Here is a 25689-nt window from a genome sequence, read left to right as displayed (position 1 = left end):
TGACAAATCTATCACGGGAGAATAAGGATGTAAGAGCTAAATCTTTCATGCTATGAAATATCTTTTTAAAAAGTTAATAGAATAAGCATGTTACTTAGAAACTTGGAGGTATATAGTAAAAAAAGCTAAGAGTTGAAAGCAGTCACTTTCTGGGGAGTGAAAATTTATGAATGAGATGGATTATTATAAGCCTTGACTTTTTAAAATTATGATCATGTATAACTGACAGAAATAAGATTTAAAATAAAGCACCTAGGGGAGCAGATGTGGCTCAAGTAGCTGAGTACCTGCTTCCCACATGGAAGGTTCCAGGTACCTCCTGGAAGCAAAAGAAAAACACAACTTACCAGGTGCAATGGATGTGTCATGATGATGGGAGAGAGTGTTGCTGTGGGGGGGAGTTGGGGGTAGGGGCGGTGGGGTTGAATGGGACTTCATATTTTTTGAATGTAATATTTTTTTTAAAATGAATAAAAAAGAAAAAAGAAAAAAAGAAAAACACAAGCAGACAAACAAGGGATCCAGCTTAGGGGAGCTGATGTGGCTCAGTGGTTGAGCACCGGCTTCTCACAAAAGAGGTCTTGAGTTCAAAATCCAGCCCCCGTACCACAAAAAAAGAAAAAAAAAGCACCTAGCATAATGTCTGACAAAGTAGGCCCTCAATGAAGAGTAGACATTTATCTAAACCCTCCACCTCCCCACTACTGCTGTCCCTTTTCTTGCATTCAGAAATGTAAATGATTTGATCCCTTCAAGATTCTGTTCTCACCCTTCCTAACAAAGTATGACAGGAAAAATCCCAGTTTAAGTGGATACTTTTATTGTTTGTTTATACATCATCAACTCTGCACCTTTCCTACCTGCAACTGGAATTTCATCGCTTCCAGGCAGAGTAGTGAAATGGTAACAAAGCTAAAGAATAAACTACTTCAAAAAGAGAACTAGGTTAACACAACTCACTTTGTTTTAGCAGGCAATATATATACACACTCTAGAAAGCCACAATGGTTTAGTCACTAAGAAATTCAAATTGGATTGTGAAGAATGTAGGCATATCCACGGTACAATAAAGATGAGATGTTGTGCAGCTGTTTAAGGGTTCCTGGCACTGCATTTCTTGGCCACTAGCTGAATCATGATGTGGAAGATGATGTTAGCTAATGCCAAGAGGTGAAGCAGAAAGCACTAAGTTGTCTTAGGGGCTATACACAGGAACCAAAAGGCAGGAAGCACTAAACACTGCTGAGAGCATCCACCCCAGGAAGGACTTTACCTGTTTTTGAGAGAACACATATGAAGACAGAATTACTGTAGGGCCCACCAAGCCTGATCTGCCCCCCCTTCTATCTTCCCAATAACACATCAGCTCTTCTTTAGAAGAGTTGAGTAATTTTTGTGTTGTGGATCCCAGGTCTACTAATGCATGACCTCTTTGAGAATAAGTTTTCCTACCTGCCCCTCTCCACCTCAAATGGATGCCAAGAACTTTATTTGAAGTCTCTCCATTTGCACTGCTCAGCTAATAACGACTACTGAAAAACTACCTACCTAAATTTTTCATTCCTTCCTACTCACCTCTCACTACAAAACTTCCCCCACCCCCACTCAAGTAGGGAAAAAGGGTAGACTCTCACCTTCCAGGAGCTCTAGACTGGCACCACCCCCAGTGCTGACATGGCTGACTTTATCCTCCGTGTTCCATTTGGCACAGCAAGTGGCAGTATCTCCACCACCTGATGGATGAAGGCCAGGTGAAAAAGGAAAGGAGAGGAAATAAAAAGACAAAGGATTAGGAGGCAGTATGACCTCAACCCCAAAATATAGCTGATGAACCTTCAACTCTATCTCAAGAGGCTCCTCCTTGAATTACATACCTGTTTATCTCTCAAAATTCACCCAGAGCCAAGAAACTCAGGAAAAGTTAACCATTTCCCTTCTACCTTCTTCTGGTGAGAATTCGGCCACATCACATTGTTATTAGTTTTGTACTTGGTCCCTTACCTATTATGGTGATGCAGCCCCTTGAAGTGGCTTTCACCACTTCATCCATGAGAGCTTTGGTTCCTCGGCCAAAAGCTTCCCATTCAAATACACCCACAGGACCATTCCACACAATCTGCTTAGCCCTTGTAACAGCCTCAGCATACTTCTTGCTGCTTTCAGGACCACAGTCCAAGCCCTAAGGGATTAAAAGAAGGATGAGCGACCTAGAAAAGCTACTTCAGAGAGAAGCAAATCGACCACCTCCACCAACACTAGTACTCAAGGATAAACATCAGAGTTTCTTCTAGAACCAAAAGATAGCCCTCAGTCTTTAACATAAATTGCTGGGTCTCACCCCCAGAGTTTCCGATTCAGTAGGTCTGGGGTAGGGCCCAAGAACTTGCATTTTATCAAGTTCCAAAATGATGCCAATGCTGCATTTCACTTTGAGAAACACTGAATTGAATAAACCCCAAATGCCTAACAAAACAGAAATGACTAAGCAAACATGTTTTATTTACAAACATTTATTTATAAAAACATACAGCTATTAAAATGGTAATTAATATATGGCTTTTGCTCAACACTAAAATCATATTAGTCTTTAATATACATATAAACATTTTTCCCTGGTCACAATCAGTATTCTTCTATTATATTAATGTTTTGATATAAGGATTTCTTATATATGTTTCTAGGTAGCAACATAATCCAGAGCAGCTCAAGCCATAAAAGTACTTCTAAACCCAGCACATAGTAAGTACTTAATGAACATTAAATGAAGAAAAAAAATGGTTTTGACCTTCATTACTGTGAAGACAGCAGCAATATAATACTACTGCTTTTTTCCGATGGATTCTCCCACAAGGAGGATCTTCACTTTAATATTTGGAGCCCTCTCCAAATACCAGATATTGTCTTTAAAAAATGCCTGTTGGATGAATGAATGAATGAATGAAAGTTTCTGTTTGCTCATACTACAAACCATCCAAGCAACTCACCATCCAGCCAGCAGGTATGCCAGAGGCCACAGTTGCTTGGCCAGTCTTGGCATTCTCATCAAACTTGTCAGCAGTAACAAAGTCCACAGGCAAGGTAATCTTCACACCATTCTTCTCAGCTTTGGACATTAAATCTTTGACAATCTTGGCTCCCTCTTCATCATACAGAGATGTGCCAATCTATACAAGGGAGCCAAGATAATGAAGATAAGCCTCTATACTAAGAATATAATTGCCTCACAAAGCAGAAAGGACCCAGACACAGTACAATATAAAAGGACAATGAAAAGATCAAACAAAAAAACTCACCAAAATAAAGTATGGGGAGTTTTTAGAGCTCATGTCAGAAGCTAATTTTCTTTTTAAAATTCCATAACCTGCTATTTATCATGGAGAACCATTTTTTTAAAAGATTTATTTATTTATTTATTTACTTACTTCCCTTCCCCCCCACCCCCACCCCGGTTGTCTGTTCATGGAGAACTATTTCACATTCACTTGTTATTGGTTTCCTACCTCCATGTTATTGAGCACCTTGAGGAAGGTAAAAGCCATGCCACCACCAATAATCATCTCATTGACTTTGTCCAGCATATTACTGATCAGTTGAATCTTGTCTGCAACTTTAGCTCTAGAAGAGAAAGCAAGAATCATCAAAAGACAAACAGTAGACCAGGAAAGTCATACTACATAGAGCTTGAGTTTTTGTATCAAGGCACAGGTACAGAGAAATGTCTCACAAAGTGACAAAAGTACTGGCTAATTTTGATCTATCTTTCTACAACCTAAAAGGCAATCCTTTTAAAGTGTAGCTCCAGACCAAGAAGGGCTTACTTAGAAGACCTACTCTTGTCTATAGAAGCCAAGAAGATCTATTTTGTCTCCCAAAAATTCAGAGGGCCAAGACTGTCAACTGTGCCCAGGATCCTTGGGCCCACTCACAATTGTCTTAACACTAGAAGAGGGATCAGATTGTACACCAAATGGGTATATACTGAGCTACAATAGACAGATATTTCTAATCTAAATCCACATCCTTAGGGCTAAGCTCACATTGCTGGGACATTTATTTTATTCTGTTGTGGACCATTCAATTTGACACATTTATTGAGTACCTACTCTGTACAAAGCACTGTTCAAGGTGGGCAAAACAAAGATCTTACCTTTTTGGAGCTTATATTCCAGTAGTGAGAAATGAGACAATAAATACAGAAGTACCTTTCACCTCATTATGAGAGAAAAATATCCAAACTAAACTAAATTTACTTGAAGCACAATCTTTAAAACCCCTCATATAAGTAATAGCTTGCCTCCCATTAACATTCCCACATATCAAAATCCCACTTAAATGGAAAATCACCTTGGGTCTATCAGCTTCCCTCTAATTCAATAAACAATATTGTGCCTGCCCTGTGAAAGGCCCTATGTTAAGATATTTGAAATGCAGGTATGAAATAGCAGTGATACTGGGGAAGGGATGACAAGACTACTTCACTTATAAAGACTTATTACCACCAAGCATAAGAAGGGATATAATTTGAGAGTATGTGTATGCACATATATATACACATATATAAAAAATAAAAGGGAGAAAAGATACTTAACCTCTTCTAAATATGAGATATTCTACAGCTCAATTGCCTGTTTCTTTAACACATCAATGGAATTAAAATAAGGAAAAGAGGACTATTATAGAATAAAATATACTTAACCAAATGTAATGCATGGACTTCGTCTTCAAACTGATTCAAACAAACCAACTGTATAAAGATAGTTTTATGATAAAGAAGAATGACTGAATATGGGTATTGGATGATATTTTTTTTTAAATTGTTGATTTATGTTAGATGTAACATAGTGATTATGTCAAAGAAATCTCCTTTATCAGTTAAAAGATATACACAAGTATTATGAGTGAAATTATATGATGTCTAAGGCTTGCTTTAAAATACTCCTGACAATAAAGGGTTAGGGGGATAGATGAAATAAGATTGGTAAAGACATCAATAATTGTTGAAACAAGGTACTGGGTACTTGGGAGTTTACTCTTCTCTCAACTTCTGTACATGTTTGTTTCTACAAATAAAGTATTTTTTAAAATATAAAACTTTTATAAAAAATTGTTATTAGGCGAGGGAGAGGAAATAAATTCTGTCTCATCAGCAACCAGTCCTAGTCAGAAGGGAAAGTTTTTGAGAAGGTAGGATCTTTAGTGCCCTGCCAGCAATCAGAGCAAAAAATAGCAGAGCCCCACCCAGCCTCAAAGGCTCCTGGGACACAGCAGACCAAAGTTGTTGGCCAAAATCTGAGTCTGCAGTAGGCTGCACCCTCTCTCCCCTCTTTCCTGGGTAGATGGACCCCTGCAAACCCCTGTCTGTAGCACTTGCCAGGGGCCAGAGGACTTAATGCTGTCTGCTCCTTAAAGTATTTTTTAATGTAAAATTTTCCCCAAAATCTTATTAGGCTAGGGAGAATACGCTGCAGGAAGGTGGCAAAAAATCTCCACACCAACTTCCCCAAAACAGCTATTTCAGGATGAGTCTAAAACCTAACCATAACCACTAGGTAGCATTCTCTCCCATATTCCAGGCCTACAAAAGGTTGGAGAATAAAGCCAGACAGCTTAAATCCTAATCTTCAGAGAAACAAAGATGAGAGCAACCTTTATAACCCAGTGCACAAGGGAGAGAAATACTTCAGGGAGTATTCTTTTTTGCAAAAATGAGACGCAAATAGCAACCTGTACCCACCAGAATTTTTTTAGGGCCCTGAAACTGGACTCAAAGCCTGGAAGGCAACTATGTTCCCAGAAATTGATACCCAACTTCAAAGTCAATTTTCACAGGGAAATGCTGAGTGTGTTCAGGAACATGGAACAGAAAGAACCCTTTGAAGGGTTTTAGCTATAAACAGACTGCCATCTACATAGCTATGCCCAGTGACAGGAAGTAGCTCTCTTCTGAGCAGTTCCAGCTCCCTGCCCCTACTTTATCAACTAAAATCTATCTTCTAGCCTCTCAACTCTCAATTCTGAAATTTCTCGTTGTAACCAAGCGATTTCAATATCATTATACACATGGTACCTTTCCCCATAGGAAAAAAGAAAATAGGTATGTGATCTAGAGAAATGAGGGACCTAAATGAGGAGCTGAGGAGATTTTAATAGTTATGCCTTGCCACATTATATGTATGTGAAAGGCTCAAGCTATTCAAAATTGATGACCCCCTGTGGTGGATCTTTTCCTTTCTTCCCTAAACAATCTTTCTCTACCCTGTCCTAGGAGGCTGACCTACATGGACAACATTAACAGGTTCCCTTGCCTTCTGGCTTCAAGTTGGGTTTCAGCCCACTGAAGGTAGAGGGGGGTGCATCAGCAAGCGATCAGAGGGAGGTCAAAGAATTTACTTCCCTGGCTCCCTCCCTACTAGTAGAAGACCATGGCCCGCTAAGTCCCTTAACCATAGGCTATGATTCCTGCCATAGGGCCTACTCTACAACTACCCTCTCTGGGTTCTATTAACTATTCCTTCCCCTTTACCCTTCAAGCCCAGGGATAGTGAGGGCTGTTGCTAGCCCCAGATTATTGCACTATCCCTCCCTTTTTTGTTCCCCTAAATCCTACCCACACCTTTGTCAATATTTTATTAAATTTTCCTCAATTAACCACCACACAAGTTATGGCCTATTACTACTTAAAGCATGATCTTAAAAGAGTTATCCATACCCGCCCAAGATGGCCAAGAATGGTCGCTCTGGACTCTCCAAAGCCTTGGCAAAGTAATTCAGCTCCTTCTTCATCAAGAAACCACCGGCTTTCTGTGTCAGATTCACTCCCACCATGGAGCTGGAAAAGACCAAAGACATTCAGATTCCAAGCAATCCCTATCATTTTTCCCAGTCCTTAGAGTCCATCTCCTTATCACTAAAAAACTTCTGAGACTCCAGGAGACCACTGTTTTCATCCCTTACCTACAAGAAGACCTCTTAGGTATAAGATTAAGTTTTTAACTAATAGTGCAGGGTTAAAGGGAACAAGTAAAAAGCAATCACCTTAGGTAGAATTTAAAAGGCCTAATTAATAGTCTTCAGCAGGCTAAACATTTATTTATAATAAGTAATCAGCCAGTTGATAAAAGAAGAGGAGGATTCCCTTCCTGTATATGCTTCCTAGTCATAGGGTAAGATTCTGATCTTACAACATTTGCAAAGGGAGAACTCTACTCTATATGAAATATTCCAAGTGAGAAAGCATAAACTCTTTCTGAAGATTACCATACCCTATTGAACAGCTCCACAATTCCCAATACTTTTTACTTTTATTTCCTCTTTGAATTAGGAATATGCAACAAAAGCCACAGTGGTAGCCTCAATTAGAGACAGCAGCTCAAAGGATCTCAATACATCCAATACATTACAGATCTCCAAAAACAATGCAGAGCTTGGACTGCTCAAGTCAACAGAAGAATACTGCTTTCAGCCCAACCCTAGACAAGGATCTTGGTACCTGTGGGCTCGGTGAGCAGTGCCAAAAGCATCATTGACATAGACATCCCCTAGCTTGGAAAGTGAGGCCCGGAAGGCTTCTATTTTGGCTGGCTCAGCTTTAACCTGCAGAGAAAAATAAAATAAAAAAGGAAAAAACAATAAATGGTGATGGCTCCAAAGACAACTGTAAAGTCATTTCATACCACCAGGAGTCCTCTTGAATATCTCTAATGATCCAGATTTCATAGGACAGCAATTTTTCACAACTTGTATTCTTCCAAATACATTTGGTTTTTTGGTCATTTCTGCATGTTTCTGTCCTCCTACACAGTCCATCAAATTGCAATCCTAAGATTCCTGAACCATAGCTTAACTTTAACCACATCTTAGACCTCTCCCTTTACTTATCTTGACTGATTTCCTCATTTTAACATATTCTTCTTCTAAAAGTTAGTATTTGACTCACAAACTGCAGGCTAATGAGACCTTTTTTCAAGGGAGAAAGTGGCCCTCACAAACATTCCTCATAAAAGCAACAAGGAGGCTAGGACAGAGAAGGAAAATGGACACTTGACAAAAGAAAAGGCTCCCACTAAATTTAAGAACCTCAGAAAGATTTTATATTGGTTAAAAGGGAGTATTTTATAGTCTTTCCTGAAAGGGAAAAACTGGACCATCAAGAAATATACTGAAAAAGAGAAGGAAAAAAAGTATAAGTGATAATAAGTGAAAATAAGGCCTTGAAATATTAGCTCATAATCCAAGGACGGAGAACAAAGAAAACAAAAAGCAGGATGGCAAGGCTGAAGCAAAGAATCTCTGGCAGGAGACTAAGCAAAGATGCACAGAAAACTAGCCAGATGAAGGGTAACATGGAACAGAAAAGTACACAGCATAGGACAGTTGTTCATTTTAGTCATTGCACATTCCTATCCTTCTATGTACCAAAGAAATGAACTAGACTGCTGATTAGAAAGGCACTTTCCTCTAATGACAAAAGAAAGCACAGACACTAATGCTAAAATTAAAGATTGCAGAGCCCCTATTAAGTTCTGCATAGAATGGAATATCCTCTACCACTGGTCACTGGAAGATGACACCTGCAGTAATGATAATATTGCCCAAATTTCAGAGACCTAGGTTCTAGGTCCAGCTCTGACGCTTTGGCAAGTCTCTCTGCCCTGATAATTTTCCCATCTATCAAAAAGACAAGATAACCCCTCTATTTAAGAATTGAGAAATGCGGGGTAAATTGAAACCTCTCCATGAAAAGGATACTATAAGAAAAGTAACAATAACAATCAGAACTTATTTCTTATTTGTGATCTGCCAATTACTAAAAGGAAAAAAATGCTCTGAAAAGACCAATGCAGGCTTTCTGGATGAAGGAAAAATTTGTCCTAATTTTGGATTTTATCCATTTTGAACTATAATTTCAGGTATTGAAAGCCATCTGGGGGTACTTCTGAGAAGATGGCATCAGAGTAGTTAGGCAGGATTTAACTCCCTCACAAAAACAAGGAAGGGCAAAAAACTATCTGAGGTAGCTACTTTGTGGATCTGTAGACCAGGAGAGGGCTGTGCATCTTCCAGGAGGATAAGGGACAGAGAGAAAAAGAAACCAAAATGAAAACTGTGAGTTACTAACCCCTGCAGCCTGGAAATGTACCTACACAACCCTCAAGGCAAACAGCCTGGATAAAACCCATGGCTCACTGCAGCCAAATGATAAAGAGAACCAACTAAGAAGAGAACAGAAATCTTCCTCCTGGGAAGAGGGAGGAAAAAGGAGGCTGTGATGGAGGGCAGAGAGTGGTTTATCTTCAGTGAACTTGGCCAGCAGAACCCACATTAAATCTCGGCTCTGGCCAGACCAGAATCACAGGCAAACGGAAGGTGAAAGAAAAACCTCCGCGGAAAGAGTCACCCGACAACTGTCATCTGCTGGCCAGCTTGAAAACTACAAGGAAAAAAACTGCTTTTAGCAGGTTCTGGTCCCACTGCTTGCAGCAGAGCTATGCCATCAGTGAGTCCCTGGCCTGATTTTGATAATTTAAGCTAGGCAATTTTAAATACTTAGAATTCACTGAACCAAAAATCAAAGAAGAGCCATGAAACAAAACCACAAGGTAAGAGAGAGAAACTGACTGACCGTCAGAGTAAATTTACCAACATATTTGGCTGCCTAGACATCAGCAATAAATTACATGCAATACTAAGAGAAAAAGATGACCCACTAATCCCACAGAAATGAGATCATAAAAAGATTCTATTAACAACTTTACGCCAAAAAACTAGTCAATGTATAAATGAACAAATTCCTAACACACAAACCACCTGCACTGACCCTAAAACAAACAGAACACCTCAACAAAACAATCACAAGTGAAGAGATTTTTAAAACAATCATCAAAAACCTCACAAAGATGTAATGCCTGGGACCAGATGGCTTCACACATAAATTTTCACACATAAATCATTCAAAGATGATGCAATTTTTGGAAGAGCTCATGCTCTTCCAAAAAATTAAAAAAGCAAAGAACACTACCAAACTCATTCTATGAAGTCAGCATCACCGTAATACCAAAACCAGATAAAGAAACTACAAAAGAAAGAAAATTAGAGGCCAATCTCTCTAATGAATATAGATGCAAAAATATAGATGCAAAAATCCTCAAGAAAATACTTGCAAACAGAATCCAAAAGCACATTAAAAGAATTATACACCACAATCAAGTAGGTTTTATCAACCAAGAATGCAAGGATAGTCAACACAAGAAAATCAATTAGTGTAATAAACCACATTGATAAATTGAAGAAAAATCACATCCTGTAAATTGATGCAGAAAAGGTATTTGACAAAATACAGTACCCTTTCTTGATAAAAACATTCCAAAAGATAGGAACAGAAGGAAGCTTCCTCAATATGGTAAAGTGTATACATGAAAAACCTACAGCTAGCATAGTACTCAATGGTGAAACATTGAAAGCTTTCCCACTGACATCAGGAACAAGACACAGATACCAACTGTCACCATATTGTGCTAGAAGTTCTAGCTAGACCAATTTGGCAAGATAATGAAATAAAAGGGACCCAAATAGGGTAGAAGTGAAACTTTCACTGAAGATATGTTCCTATATTTAGAATCTCCTGAAAAATCTGCAACAAAGCTACTAGAACTAATAGACAAGTTCAGCAAAGTGGCAGGATACAAGATTAATACACAAAAATCACAGCATTTATATACCCTATTGATGTGCAATCTGAGGAGGAAATCAGAAAAAAAAACATTTATAATAGCAATTAAAACAATCAAATATTTAAGAATATACTTAACCAAGGACATAAAGGACCTATATTCAAAATGCTATAAAACATTGCTAAAAGAAACTGAAGAAGACTTAAACAAATGGAAGGACATTCCGTGTTCATGGACTGGAAGAATAAATATCATTAAGATGTCAATTGTACCCAAACTGATTTATAGAATCAATGCAATCCCAACCAACTTTTTTGGCAGAAATGGAAAATCCAATTATCAAATTTATTTGGAAGGTAAGAGATCCTGAATAGCCAAAAAGATCTTAAAAAAAGAAGAACGAAGGTGGAGGACTCTCATACTTGGACTTTAAAGCATATTACCTAGCTACAGTGGTAAAAACAACATGGTACTGGCATAAAGACAGACACACTGATCAACAGAACAGAATCAAGAACTCAGATAGACCCTCACATTTACAGTTGTGATTTTTGACAAGGTGGTCAAGCCCTCCCAGCTGGGCCAGAACAGTCTATTCAACAAATGGTGCTGGAAAAACTATATATCCATATCCAAAAGAAATAAAGAAGATCTGTATCTCACACTTTATACAAAAATTAACTCAAAATGGATCAAGGACCTAAATATAAAAGCGACAACCATAAAAGTCTTAGAAGGAAGTGTAGAAAAACATGTTCAAGATCTAGTGGTAGGTGGTAGTTTCTTAAACCTTACACCCAAAGCCTGAGCAACAAAAGTAGATAAATGGGATCTCCTCAAAATTCAACACTTTCGTCCCTCAAAGGACTTTGTCAAAAGGGTGAAAAAGCAGCCAGCTCACTGGGAGAAAATATTTGACAACCATATATCCAATAAGGTTTTAGTATCCATGATATACAAAGAGATCATATAACTCAACAAGAAAAAGACAAACTACCCAATTAAAAAATGGGCAAAAGACTTTAAAAGACAGTTGTCCAAAAGAATACAAATGGCGAGAAAACATGATAAAATGTTCAACATTACTAGCAGCTAGGAAAATACAAATCAAAACTACAATGAGGTATCATTTCATACCTATTAGAGTGGCTGCTATTAAAAAGTTGGAAAGCTGTAAATGTTGGAGAGGATGTGGAAAGATAAGATGCTAATTCATTGTTGGTGGGAATGTAGAATGGTAGTCACTGGGGAGGACTGTTGGGCAGTTCCTAACAAGTTGAATATAGACGTGCCACGGGACCTGGTAATACTAGAATACTATTACTAGGTATATACCCAAAATAACTGAGAGCAGAGACACCAGCAGACGTTTGCACACCGATGTTCACAGGGGCATTATTCATGATTGCCAAAAGTTGGAAAACAATCCAGGTATCCATCAACTGATGAATGGATAAACAAATTGTGGTGTATATACACAATGGAATATTATGCAGTGGTTAAGAAGAAATGAAGTCTTGAAGCATATGACAACATGGATGAACCTGGAAGACATTATGTTGAGTGAAGCAAGCCAGATACAAAAGGACAAATATGGTATGACTGCGCTATTATGAACTAAATATATTACGTAAACTCAAGGAATTAATAATTACAATATAGGTCACCAGAAAACAGAAGGAGGGTAGAGAAGCTGAAATCTATGCAGAATTGGTAAAAAGTTTGTTTCTGAATCTTTGGAAATGAATAGAAATGGTGAAAACATATCATGGTGTTTGTAATGAGCAGAGCTATTATATGGGTATGACAATGGTTGAAACGCAAAGTCTAAAGTCATGTATATTACTAGAAGAAAAGCTTAAAACTGTAACATGGGACTAAATAAGAAAGTAAAACCTCATGTAAAACAAGAGTATGTGTGATATTGCATATATAAGACTGCTTTTACAAAATAAAAATATAAGAGAAGGATAAAGAATAGCATCTATGTATGGCAGGCGAGGCAGAGAGATTGAGAGGTGGTAAGTTTTGTTTTTATTTTTTTCTTTTTCCTTGTTTTGCCTCTTTTCTATTATTATTATCGGAATAAAGTAAGTGCTCCGGGAATGCCTGGGGTGATGTAAGGTACACATATGTGATTACACCAAATATCACTGATTGTATATTTGTATATTGTATATTGTATATTGGATGGATTTATGCTTTATTAATACGTATCAATAAAATTGAAAATAAAAGTTTAAAAAAAGCCATTGGGCAATATAATGTCAATTAACTAAGAAGTCATAGACTAGCATGGTCAGTTAACTTTATTTCCTGAGTAACAGGTTTTGCCTCAATTTGCCATTTGCCTCTTGCCATTTACAAGCCCTAGAATTTGTGCATCTTGAGTTTCATTTAAAAGGGCACCAAATTTTAGGTCAGCACTTCGCTCCTACTCCTGTAGCAAGACCAAGGCCTGTGGTACTAAGAAAAGAAACTTCTTGAAAGCAAGCACTCCCAATGACCTTAAGAAATGCCAGAAGTATAGCAGGAGAGTGAGATAATAGTCTCATAGCATCTTGTTCCCCAGGAATTCTAAAGACCTTAAGAGTGGAAAGTACTAGTGTGTCTACAGTTTCCTTGTAGCCATTTGACAATCTCAAAATCATCCTCAAAGAACCAGGTTCATTACTTAATATTTCAATTTTGGGTGTCAGGTCATAGTAATGTTTTCAGGATGGTTTATGACTACTTTTGCACTATAATGGCCCTTTACAGAAAATGTTGGCTGACTTAATGGACTGTGCCTTCTTAAAAAGTCCAGCAACAGCACCAATGCCTTTAGTCACAGTAACTGCCTTTCTAAGACAAGTTTATCTATAAAGTGAGAATGACACCTGAATCTCATTATTTTAAAAGATTCAAAGGAAAATGCTTTATATTTAAGAAAAATGCCTTAAATTCAAGGCAGTTTCATCATGACTACTGTTCGCCTAACTACAATTAACTGTTCTGCTTGACTGAAATAAGTACAATGTTTTCTGTCAAGTTATTGTTTTATAAGAAACCCCTAATCATACCAAATTTAGTTTATGGTTTTAAAAGTTTGAAGCTCAAGGCATAAGCTAATTCCTTTTCCCAATAAGAATGCAGATTGTCCTTCCTTAACACACCAGGGCCCACTGCTTAGAAAAATTGTTCCAACCCTGACTTACAAAAAAAAACAAAAGAATCTAAAACTGCCTGGGATCTGCTGAAGAAACACCTGATTAACACAAACACTTACCCCTACAACCATTCTGCGAATGTCTGCTCTCAGCACTTGGGAATCACAGTTTACAGTTCTGATGCAATTATCCCTTACTGTCAGAAAAAAATCCTTACGCATCTTAGGCTGGGTATATAACAAAGGGATAATCAAAAAGCAGCCTATTCACTAAGCAGTGTTACACTCAAATGGTAATCACATATTTTTCAGTATTTAAAACCACTTGAGCATGAGGAAAGTTTCTGAGGTGCTGATAATATTCTATTCCTTGACCTGAGTGGTGGTTATTCAGGTGTGTTTCTTTGTGATAATTCATTGAGCTGTACACTTATAATTTGTACATTTATATATATATACATGTATATATTATATATATACATGTATATAAATATGCTATACTTTAATAAAAAGGGTTTTTTAAGGGGAAAAGATGAGCTTCCTCTATTCTTCAATTACAATCTCTTACAGACTCAATCCCTCATCCCCAATAATGTCAAAATCATAAGTCTCACCTTGTTGCCAGAGGCATCTTTTCCCTTCCCTTCTTCCTCCACATGAAAGCGGAGGTTCTCCAGCAGGATCACAGAACCAGCAGCTGGGTTAGCACAGGCTTTCTCCACTTCTGGGCCCACACAGTCCTTCAAAAACAGAACTTCCCTGGGGAGCGAAAAAGATAGAAAGCCTTAAGAAGTGTGAAAGCTAACAACCAGTAATAACATGCTTGACAGCATCTGTCCGTGTCCACCAGTACCAGGGTTTGGCACTTACTTGCCCAGCAGAGATTTGAGTTCTATAGCAACTGGCCCCAATGAGTACTTGTCAGGCATGGGGATACCATCAGGCCGGCCCAGGTGGCTCATAAGAACAACTGACTTGGCTCCATTGTCCAAGCAGAATTTGATGCTTGGGACAGCAGCTTTGATCCTGCAACCAAAAGAAATGGTAAACAGAGCAAGGTTATTCCTAGGAATTACTGGGAATCTATTTCCTAAAAAGAACAAGCCCCTTTTTCCCTCCAAATTCCCTGAACTCTATTGTCAGCAACTCAATGGTGATGTTCAAATTCATGTTCAGGGGAAGAACTTAAGTATGATGCCAATCTTCTGCCTAGGACTGTAAATCATATATTTGTCCCTTATGCATTAAAGAGTTAACACAGCAGGCCTATGGCTGCCATCTTTAGAAGGACCAGCTTGCAAGGCTGGCCCTTGGCTCATGCCTGGGAAGGTGGCTTTCCAGGTGGTTCCTCTGTTCGCTTACTTATAAGGTCTATTTGCTGTTCCTAGGCCAGGAGTTCTGAACCAGGGGTCTGTGACCTTGAATTAAAATTGAAGAAAACATTATTTTTATGGGGAAATGTTGGTGTGGGTGTGATATACTTATTAATGGATTTCACCTGACTGGCAGATGGGTCCATGGAACAAAAAAATGGTTAAGAACTCCTGTCCTAGGCTGTCTGTACAAACAATGTGATTTCTGTTGAATATCTGCTTCTTTCTAGGGGTCTAGGAGGTGGGAATTTTGGTAGCTGGCAGGCAGAGAGTATCTACATGACCAGCTGCAATGAAAATTTGGGGATCTCTCCTATAGGCTTCTGTGGGCAGAAACAGTGCACACATGTTGCTGTATTTTTCACTGCTGAAGAAAGATGTGTTCCCTCACAGGAGGAAAAGAACATCGGAAGTCCATGCATGGATTTCTCCTGACTTTGACTAAGCCTTTTTCCCTTGCTGATCCTGATCCTGTCATGTATCCTTTCATACTATACCTTAGTTGTGAGTACAACTATGCAGAATCCTGAGATTCCAGGCATATGGATGGTTTGGGGAACTCCAAAATACTCCTCTAATATGACTTGAAAATATATAAAATTCCTAAATTTTGAAAATATCAAAGGAAATTGGGGGGAAATTTAAATATGTAATAATTTTTCTGCACTCATTATAGATCCTTAGTCACTTTTTTATTTAGAAAAAAATTAATGCATTATATAGAACATGGTTTACATAATGCATCATGTTTTACACTATAGATTAATCAAAAATAAACTTTCTTTTAACATTCATAATTTGTTAGACAGACCTGCTACTAACTAACCTTCAGTTTTTGACAGTTTATAAAGAATTAAAATTGATAACATTTACTTATTCAACAAATATTTATTGAATGCTACTTGTGTGAGAAGCACCATTCCAGTTTCTGAGAACGCAACAGTAAATACATCTCTGCTTTCATGAAGGTAAAATTCTTATGGTAGAAATGATAAAACACACACACACAACACACACATACATACATACATATGTAGGAACAGATGATATGAATTACAGAGAAAATTAAATAGGGGAAAGAATGATCAGAACACAGTGGTGGGGAAGGTATTTTAGATAGGGTGACCAGAAAAATCTCTCTGATAAGGTGACATTTGAGCAAAGAATGGAATGATAAAAAAACCAAGTTATTTGTTTCTAAAATATCTTAAGCTATTTAGCAAATATAAAAACTCATTTATCTCAGAGAAAGAAGGAACCTTTATCAGATACAAAGTTTGCCCAATGAAACCAAATTAATTTTCAGGGCCAGCCCTGTCAGTAAGTTTTATTATTTCTAATTCTTCATTTTAATCAACTTCATGGATTTCCGAAAATTAAAGATTGACCCAGACATGTTTCTCTGCTTTTATACATGAAATACATTAATGTGGTATAATTCAAATCTTGTGTGTGTGCAGAAATTAAAAGAGTCAAAACTAGCTTATACAAAGTCTTTCCATTTTAGTGCAGATAGGATGTAATAGCCAGAATGCCAGGCAATATTCTGGGGCGAATAACTGAAGATGTTCAGCATGTATACCTACACTGATCAATATGGTAGCCACAAGACACATGTGGCCATTAAGTACTAGAAATGTGACTAGTCCAAATTGAGATGTGCTCTAAGTGTAAAATATTCTGAATCTTGAAGACTTAGTATAAAAAAGTAAAGTATTATTTTAGTTAATTTTTAATATTGAATACAAGTTGATATTACTTACGATTTATTGGATTAAATAAAATATATTATTTAATTTCTCCTGTTTCTTTTTACTTTTTTAATGTGACAACTAGAAATGCTTAAATTACACATGTAGCTTACATTATATTTCTATTAGACAGCAGTGATCTAAATTGGTGGAAAGCACTTTTCCAATTCAAACCCTTCATTTAATTTTTTTAAAACCAATCTTCTTTTAAATAACCTAGTCAAAAGCAAGAGGATACTATCACTTAAACGTCTTCTAATCCAATACATTTATAGCAGCTTAAACTGATTGAAGATACTTCTTTTGAAGTATTTTCCTTCTGCTTTTTAGAAATAAAAATAAATCAAAATTTTCACTATCTTATTTATTGGGCCATCTGGAAAGGGGGCTTAAGAAACTACATATAAATTTAATACTTATTGGTATTAAACAGTCCTTATTTTGCATAGTTTTTCATTTTGCAAGGGAAACCAAGGAACCTTAAGCTTGATATTCTAAAAAGTGCATAACCCCAGATTCTTCAAATTTTCAATTATCAGAAAATTTCAACCCACCAGATGGTGGGTTGGTGGAATCCCAAGGTACTATGGCTTAAGTTGCCTTAGTTCTAAGAAAAGAAAACCATTAATTCTACACATTCACATGCACACACAGTCCAAGACTCAGCAGGACTTTACCTCTGGTTATTTGTTATCTGGTTGTTCTTCATAGGAACATTGAAGTCCACTCTAAAAAAGAAGCAGTTTCAGGTTAAGCGCCATGATCAACTTACTGCTCCCTCAAAGACAAGGAAAAGGTTTTAGTGAACGAGTTAAATAAATGGAAAATTCAAAACTCACTTTAAGGGAGTAACTACTTAATGGCTATAGGGTTTCCTTTCCAGATGATGAAAATGTTTTGAAACTAGATAGAGGTGTTGGTTGCAGAAGATTGTGAATGTATTAAATGCCACTGAACTGTTTACTTTAAAATGATTATTTGTTATGTGAATTTTACCTTAATTTACCTTAATAAACAAAACAAACAAAAAATTCACCTGAAAAAAACAGTCAGTGGTGTTCTAACTCAAGCTAGTGTTTAGCCACAGGGAAGAGGGTGGGGGTAATGCCTGGGTTAGGGCCAAAAGAGGTGTCTGGGATTCTGGGGTATTCTATCGCTTGACCTATATGATTATACAAATGTCTTTGTTTTGTAATAATACTAGAACCTTGATTTGTGCCCTTTTAGATATATGACATCTCACTTTAAAAAATAAATTTTAAAAATCAAAGATAACCTAATTTAAACCATAGGAACTAGCCCTGAAGCCTAGGAAGCTAAAGCCAATTCCATAAAACGTTTCTATCTAGACCTGGCATGACAGTATCTAAAAATAGTAGTTGGGGGACACAAAGTAATAAGGAATGCATCTTCATTTTTGTATTTCTATGATACTATTTCTGGATCCCTATAAATTCAAGATCACTCAAAAGAAAAAAAAATAACCACATGATAAAAAGATGCAGAAAAGACATGGAAAAATCCAGCACCCCTTCCTTAATTAAAAAAAAAACCAAAACACCAAAACTTAGACACTAGAAATAGAAGGAAACTTCTTCAACATGATAGAGGACATATATGAAAAACCTACCACTAACATCACTCAATGGTTAAAAGACTGAAAACTTTTCTCCCCAAAACAGGAAAAAGATAGGATGCCCACTGTTGCCACTCTTATTCAACATTGTACTGGATGTTCTAGTCAGAGCAGTTAGGCAAGATAAAGAAATAAAAGGCATCCAAATTGGAAAGGAAGAAGTAAAACATTCCCTTTTCGGAGATCACAAGATCCTATATACAGAAAATCCTGAAAAAATCCACAACAATGCTACTAGAGCTAATTAATTCAGCAAAGTGGCTGGTATCAGCTGTCTTTGTTTCCCTATACTAGTAATGAACACTCTGAAGAGGAAATCAAGAAAAAATTCCATTTACAATAGCAACTAAAATAAATGAAGTAACTAGGAATAAGTCTAACCAAAAATAAAAAGTATGCGAACACAGAAGACTAAAAATCATTGCTAAAAGAAATCAAATACCTAAATAAATGAAGGACATTCCACATTCATGGATTGTAAGACTAAGTTTGTTAAGATATCAATTCCACCCAAAGTGATTTAGAGTCAATGCAATCCCAATCAAAATTCCAACAGCCTTCTTTGACGAAATATAAAAGCCAAAGATCCAATTTACATGGAATTATACTTATTTTGGCCCCAAATAGCCAAAGCCATCTCTAAAAAGAAGAACACAATTGAAGGACTCATACTTCCTGATTTTAAAACGTATTACAAAGCCACAGTAATCAAAACAACATGTACTAACACAAGGACAGACATATAGACCAATGGAATCAAGTTGAGAGTTCAGAAATGGATCCTCACATCTATGGCCAACTTACTTTCTCAACAAGTCCACTCAATTAAGAGTCTCTTCAACAAATGGTACTGGGAAAACTGAATATCCATAGGCAAAATAAAGGTAGACCCCCTAATCTACTGTTTATGCAAAATTCAACCAAAAATGGATCAAAGACCTAAACATAAGAACTAGAACTATTAAATCCCTAGGAGAAAACATAGGGAAGCATCTTCAAGACCTCATGTTGGACAATGATTTCTTAGACTTTATACTAAAAGCACAAAAGCACAAGCAACAAAAGGAAAATAGATAAATGGGACCTCATCAAAATTAGAAACTTTTGTGCATCGAAGGACATCATCATAAACATAAAAAGACAACCTAAACAGGAAAAAAACATTTAAAAACCACATATCTAATAAAGGCTTAATAAACAACAACAGAAACAATTAAGAAAAAGGCAAAAGACTTGAATAGATTTCTCCAAAGATATACAAATGGCCAGTAATAACATGAAAAGCTGCTTAACATCAGCAGCCATTAGGGAATGCAAATACAATCCACAATGGGATATCATTTCATACCCACCAGAATGACTATTATTAAAAAATGAAAAATAACATGTTTTGGAGAGGATGTATAGAAAGAGGACCACTCATTCATTGCTGGTGGCAATGTCAAATGGTCCAGCCACTGTGAAAGAGAGTTTGGCAGTTCCTCAGTAAGCTAAGTATAGAATTATCATATGACTCAGCAATCCTACTCCTAGGATTTCAAATTTTCAAAAGAATTGAAAGCAGGGACTTGAACAGATACTTGCAAACCAATGATTCTAGCAGCATTATTCACAATTACCAAAAGATGGAAGCAACCCAAGTGTCCATCAACTCATGTATGGATAAGCAAAATGCAATATATACATGAAATGGAAAATTATGTAGCTGTGAAAAGGAATGAAGTTCTGACTCATGCAACAATATAAATGAACCTGGAAATCATGTGAAGTGAAATAAGCCTGACACAAAAAAAGGACAAATATTGTATGATTTTGCTGGTATGAAATAATTAGAATAGGAAATTCAGAGACAGAAATTAAAATACTGGTTACCAGGGCACAGGGCATCAGTAGGAAAAGGGGAGTTAATGTTCAATTGTTACAGAATTTGTTTGGAATGAAGGAAAAGATCTGGTAATGGATAGTGGTGATGGTAGCACAACACTGAGAATGTAATTAACAGCACTGAATCGTATTTTTGAATGTGGTTGAAAGGGGAAATTTTAGGTTGTATCTTTATTAACAGAATAAAAAGTTTAAGAAGGAAAAAAAAAAAAGACTGCTGCTGCCCTTGATCATAAAATTCCATCTTCCCTCTGTCCTTTTCATTAGTCCTTCCTCTCTTTAAAGGTGAAGCCTGGCAAACATAAAATCCTACAGGGAAACGGACTTTGGCCCAGTGGTTAGGGCGTCCGTCTACCAAATGGGAGGTCCCCGGTTCAAACCCCGGGCCTCTTTGACCCGTGTGGAGCTGGCCATGCGCAGCGCTGATGCGCACAAGGAGTGCAGTGCCACGCAAGGGTGTCCCCCGCGTGGGAGAGCCCCACGCCCAAGGAGTGCGCCCGTGAGGAAAGCCAACCAGCGCGAAAGAAAAGTGCAACCTGCCCAGGAATGGCGCTGCCCACACTTCCCGTGCCGCTGACAACAGAAGCAGACAAAGAAACAAGACACAGCAAATAGACACCAAGAACAGACAACCAGGGGACGGGGGGAAATTAGATAAATAAATAAATCTTTAAAAAGAAAAAAAAAATCCTACAAATCTATTAAGGAAACATCACCAAACATTCTATACTCCCTAGGCCTGCTTCCAATGTACTTGGCTGAAGAACAGCCATTCAAAGGTTGGTTGAAGGGAAAAAAAATCCATATTCAAACATTTTAATTAAGAAAAGCTTTCAAAAATAAACCCAGTATGCCACTGAATAAAGATATATGCTCTACAACAGGAAGTCTCAAGCCACCTGATTCTGATTCTAAGCATCTTTAAATATCCTGAACAAGGCCTTTGCCAGCCTTAAAAGTCATTCCAAAGAGGATAGAATATCCTATTACCATGTGTCATTTTCCCACATGCAGCTTCCCAGAAGGCCCATGGTTAAAAGAGTTAATGGCAAGAGGGTGAGCACAAGCCACCCTTTGCAGAGCTGCTCTCTACGCCAATCCCTTACAGAATGTAACTTCTTTGGACAGAAATATTCAAGAACTGCCTCATATATCCAAGCAGCCACCGCTTAGGTTTACCAAGAAAGCTTTTTGCCCTCTGGATTACCTCTCATCATCTCCTAGGCAAGAAGTTCTTAACCCTTTTTCTTCTACAGACCCCTTTGCCAGTCAGTGAAAACCACGGACCCCTTACTAAGTCCACACCATACTCTGTATTATTTAATAAATACATCATACCCTCATCAACATGTTCCCACAAGAATAATTTTTTTAAATTTCATTTCAAGCTCATGGACGCCTTGTCTCTACTTTAAGCTGCTCCTCTGGGAGGGCTATATCACATGTAATTCTTTTGCCTACACATTCCACTTTTCCCACTTTTATCTCAAATGTGCATACCTTTCTTTTCCACTATTCTGAAATATTCCTGAGCTATGTCTCAGGCCCAAAGTCAGATACCACTATACACCTATCAGAATAACTAAAATAAAAAGTAATGACAGCACCAGATGCTGGCAAGGATACAGAGAAACTGATCCCTCACACATTGCTGGTGAGAATGTAAAATAGTACAGCCACTACGGAAAACAGTCTGGCAATTCCTCAAAAGGCTAAACATACTTATCATATAACTCAGCAATTCTACTCTTAGGTATTTACCTAAAAGAAATGAAACCATGTGTCTACATCAAGACTTGCACAGGAATATTCATAGCAGCTTTATTTCTAATAGTAAAAACCTGGAAAATCAAATGTCCTTCCATGGGTTAAGAGTTAAACTGATACATCCATACCATGGAATACAACTCAGCAATTTATTACTGATACATGCAACTACTTGGATGAATCTCAAGGGAATTATGCCAATTCCAAAGGTTACATACATAAGGTATGATTCCATTTATATAGCATTTTTGAAACAAATTTTTAGAAAGAGGACAGATTAGTAGTTGCCAGGGGTTAGGGACCAGGACTATAAAAGGTAACATGAGGGAGATCTTTGTGTTGAATTTAACAGTCCTGTATCTTAATGGTAGTGGTAGTTACACAAACCTACATGTGTGATAAAGTGGCACAGAACTGTACACACACACTGTGCCACTATCAATCTCCTGGTTGTATTTTACTGTAGTTACATAAGCTGTATCTAGCAGGGGAAACTGAATAAATGGTACACAGGACCTCTCTGCATTATCTTTGCAACCTCCTGTGAACCAATAATTTTTTCAAAATAAAGGGTTAAAAAAACACATTAATTTAGTTGAATAAGAATATTGAGTCTCAGGAGTCTTGGCCCAATTCCATTAAAAAGCTCCCTAAGGAGCCATAGCCTCCATTGCTTCTCTGTCCCTGACTGGAAAATTGGGGTTTTACGCCTGTCTTAGAGATTTTTTTTCCTACTTTTAGTTTTCCCCCCGTTTCATTCTAGTACATCAAGACTGTTGCTTAACAAGTTACAACAAGTTAGAGAAAAACAGAGAAGTTAAAAGGGGGGGTAGGGGATGGAATAAGCAAAAAGGAAGTGCTTTACAAGCCAGTAGAGGTATTACTTGGCAACCTTTGAGAGCACAAAAGGAAATGACACTGCAAAAGAAGGAAGTTTTTACTTAAAGGGCTGTAAAGTCAACTGGAATCCTAAAAAACTGAGGTGTCAGCTAGCCATTAACCCTTCAGAGGTTTCTGGCTATCTTAAGTTCCTTCAACAATTCAGTCAATTTTCCTTGGCAATGCAAACCAGGGGACCAGAAAACTCAGCTAAATCAGAGTTCCCCTTTGCAGGACAAACAGAAGATGCAAGAGAAGCAGCCACTACTCCAGAGGTCCAATTTCTAAACACTTGCAAACCACCACCCATACGGGTATTGAAACAAAAAGGAATTGAGCAAACTACACATAGCTGTTTAGGCTCTTCAAAAAAGTAGCCCTACAACCTGACTGTTCAAAAGAAATAGATTAAAATAAGGAAACAAAGTAATATCCTGGCCTCTGCCAAAGTAGAGATTTTATACACAGATTACAGAGAAGCAATTATTGATTGCAACCTTCAGCAGTCAAAGTATCTATTTTCAACCTGTCCTTGGCCCCTATGTCCAAATATTTAGAGGATCTGGTTGGGTGCCAGGAGACCCAAGTTCTAGTCCTGGCTCTGCCACCTACTCACCAGTTCAATGACTTTGGGAAGGTCATTTCCCATCAGCAAAACAGGACTAGCAAATCATCAAGACTCGGGATTAATCTGTTAATGAAACTTTGAGTCCTTGGACTGAAACATAGTTTATGGTGTTAGGTCCAGAGGAAAAGATAAGCACCTCCTCCACTGCTGCCCCCAGCCTACTTAATTCCTCAAGCCAGTTTCCCTCGGGAGAGCGAATGGCCAAGGCTGTGATTATAACGTGACCAGCATAACGCCCCACCTCTTTTCTTTCAGCTGATGCATAAACCTAGAAAAGTCAAAGTGACTTTTGAGCACAGTGATGGTGGGAGTAAATAAGTAAAGCCTGAGAGCTGGTTGCATGCCACTGTCCACTTGGGCCTTTGTTTTTTTCATAGGGCCCTTACTAGGATGGCTGTGATTCCTACTATGTCCCGATTTCAAAGGCCCATGTCATTTGTGAAAAAGTAGCCACCAGGTGTTTCTCCATGACCACAGTAAGACAGAGAAGGCCACTGAAACCTAATATTGGCCATAATGAAATTATAGGCAAGGGTTGAGAGCACCCACTCAGTTCTCTAACTCATGTGCCCTGACATGTTTAAGGCTTGAATAAAAGGAGATCCCATACTGCCTGTGTGTTAATATCCAAAAGATGTCCTCACTTGAACCTGCCCAAATTGGGAAAGGGGATGGATCACACCATCCACATTCTTGCCCATCAATCAACCACTTCCTCAAAAGGACAGAGAATGCAAGCACTTACGCAACACCCCACCCCCACCCCCCAAAAAAAAATCAATGCCCCTGGATCCTGTCAAATTATAGTAAAGTCAAGTCCATTGGGTACATATCCAATCGTCTTCCTGCACTTTGCTCCTGGCATGCACACACACCACATATAACTAAACACACCATACTAGTAATTCCTTGAGACAAGGGTGAAGCTATGTTTAGTAACTAACCAGAGCTTCACATGTGCAGTGTAGGACACCCCAGAGTGCATGGGGAGCCCACCCCACTTCTAATATACTGTTTCTCTAGTCCCAAGTGGGGCTGAAATTGGACAATGAGACTGAGCAGCCACACCCTGCTCTACCACTACCCAGCATGTGTCACAATCCTGACGCAAACCCCATGGCCTGGAGTCCAACAATATGGTTGGTAGTGCAGTAAAGGCCTGTCACATAAGCTCTGCAAGGGTCTCCCCGTGTGCGCCCTACACATCTTCACCCTCCACCCTAACTCTTTAGGGAAGTTCTACTCCTGAACCTTTAAATCGACCTCCTCTGGGGAAGATTTCCTTTTCTGAAGGGACCGTTTAAGTGTGGGCCATTGAAATGTGAGAAACGGAAAATCAACCAAATGACCTCTCAAGGTCCCTTCCTTGTGGCCTAGGGATTTGTACCAGAAGCATTAGGTCCCACCTCGCCGACTGGGAGGTGGAGGCGACCGAGCTGCACTTCGGGAACAGGGAAGTGCGCAAAATGGATCCCGGCAATCTAAGCCCTTCCTCAGTAAGACCCCAACCTCAAGGGGCGACCAGGGTTCGCTTTCTTGGCTGAAGAAATGCAGTTAGATATAGTCAAACCCTGGCACAACCCCAACCACATGGAAGGCAGCCTCACCCTGCAAGCCTAGAACCCCTGGGGCCGAACAGATAACTACTAAAGCAACTTAGGATCTATAGGCAACCTACTCTGCCCAGCCACGGGAGACTGCCGCAGAGTCCAGAGGGCGCGCAGGGAAGCATGTTGCTTTACCTCATAACGACCCGCTTCCCCTTAACCTCCAGCTTGTCCAGAGTCAGCTTGTTGGAAAGAGACATCTTGATAATACAGCGGCGGCGAGAGGCTCTGGACTCAGACAGCTACCACGGCGTCCGTTGTACGCTGAGATTGCGTGCGAAGTGCAGAAGACTCCGCGTGGGCTAGGAAAGCAGCACCTCCCGACGCTCCTCCTCCAGCTCCGCCC

The 25689-nt window shown here is 38.4% G+C and overlaps 1 protein-coding gene across 1 annotated transcript; it reads right to left on the bottom strand.

Annotated features, from left to right (window-relative positions):
- Positions 1–799: 799 nt before the first annotated feature.
- PGK1 (phosphoglycerate kinase 1) lies at positions 800–25689 on the bottom strand. Its single transcript, XM_058291992.2, has 11 exons — positions 25479–25689; positions 17620–17670; positions 14689–14844; positions 14433–14577; positions 7490–7593; positions 6710–6829; positions 3501–3615; positions 2985–3164; positions 2002–2179; positions 1635–1733; positions 800–1273 (listed from the first exon to the last, which is right to left on the bottom strand). Exons 1-11 carry the CDS (start codon positions 25541–25543, stop codon positions 1233–1235), a joined length of 1254 nt encoding a protein of 417 aa, XP_058147975.1. The 5' UTR covers positions 25544–25689; the 3' UTR covers positions 800–1232.

The sequence above is a fragment of the Dasypus novemcinctus genome, chromosome X, assembly GCF_030445035.2.
Source record: "Dasypus novemcinctus isolate mDasNov1 chromosome X, mDasNov1.1.hap2, whole genome shotgun sequence".
Classification (NCBI taxonomy): Eukaryota; Metazoa; Chordata; class Mammalia; order Cingulata; family Dasypodidae; genus Dasypus; species Dasypus novemcinctus.
This window is presented reverse-complemented; position numbering and strand designations above follow the sequence as displayed.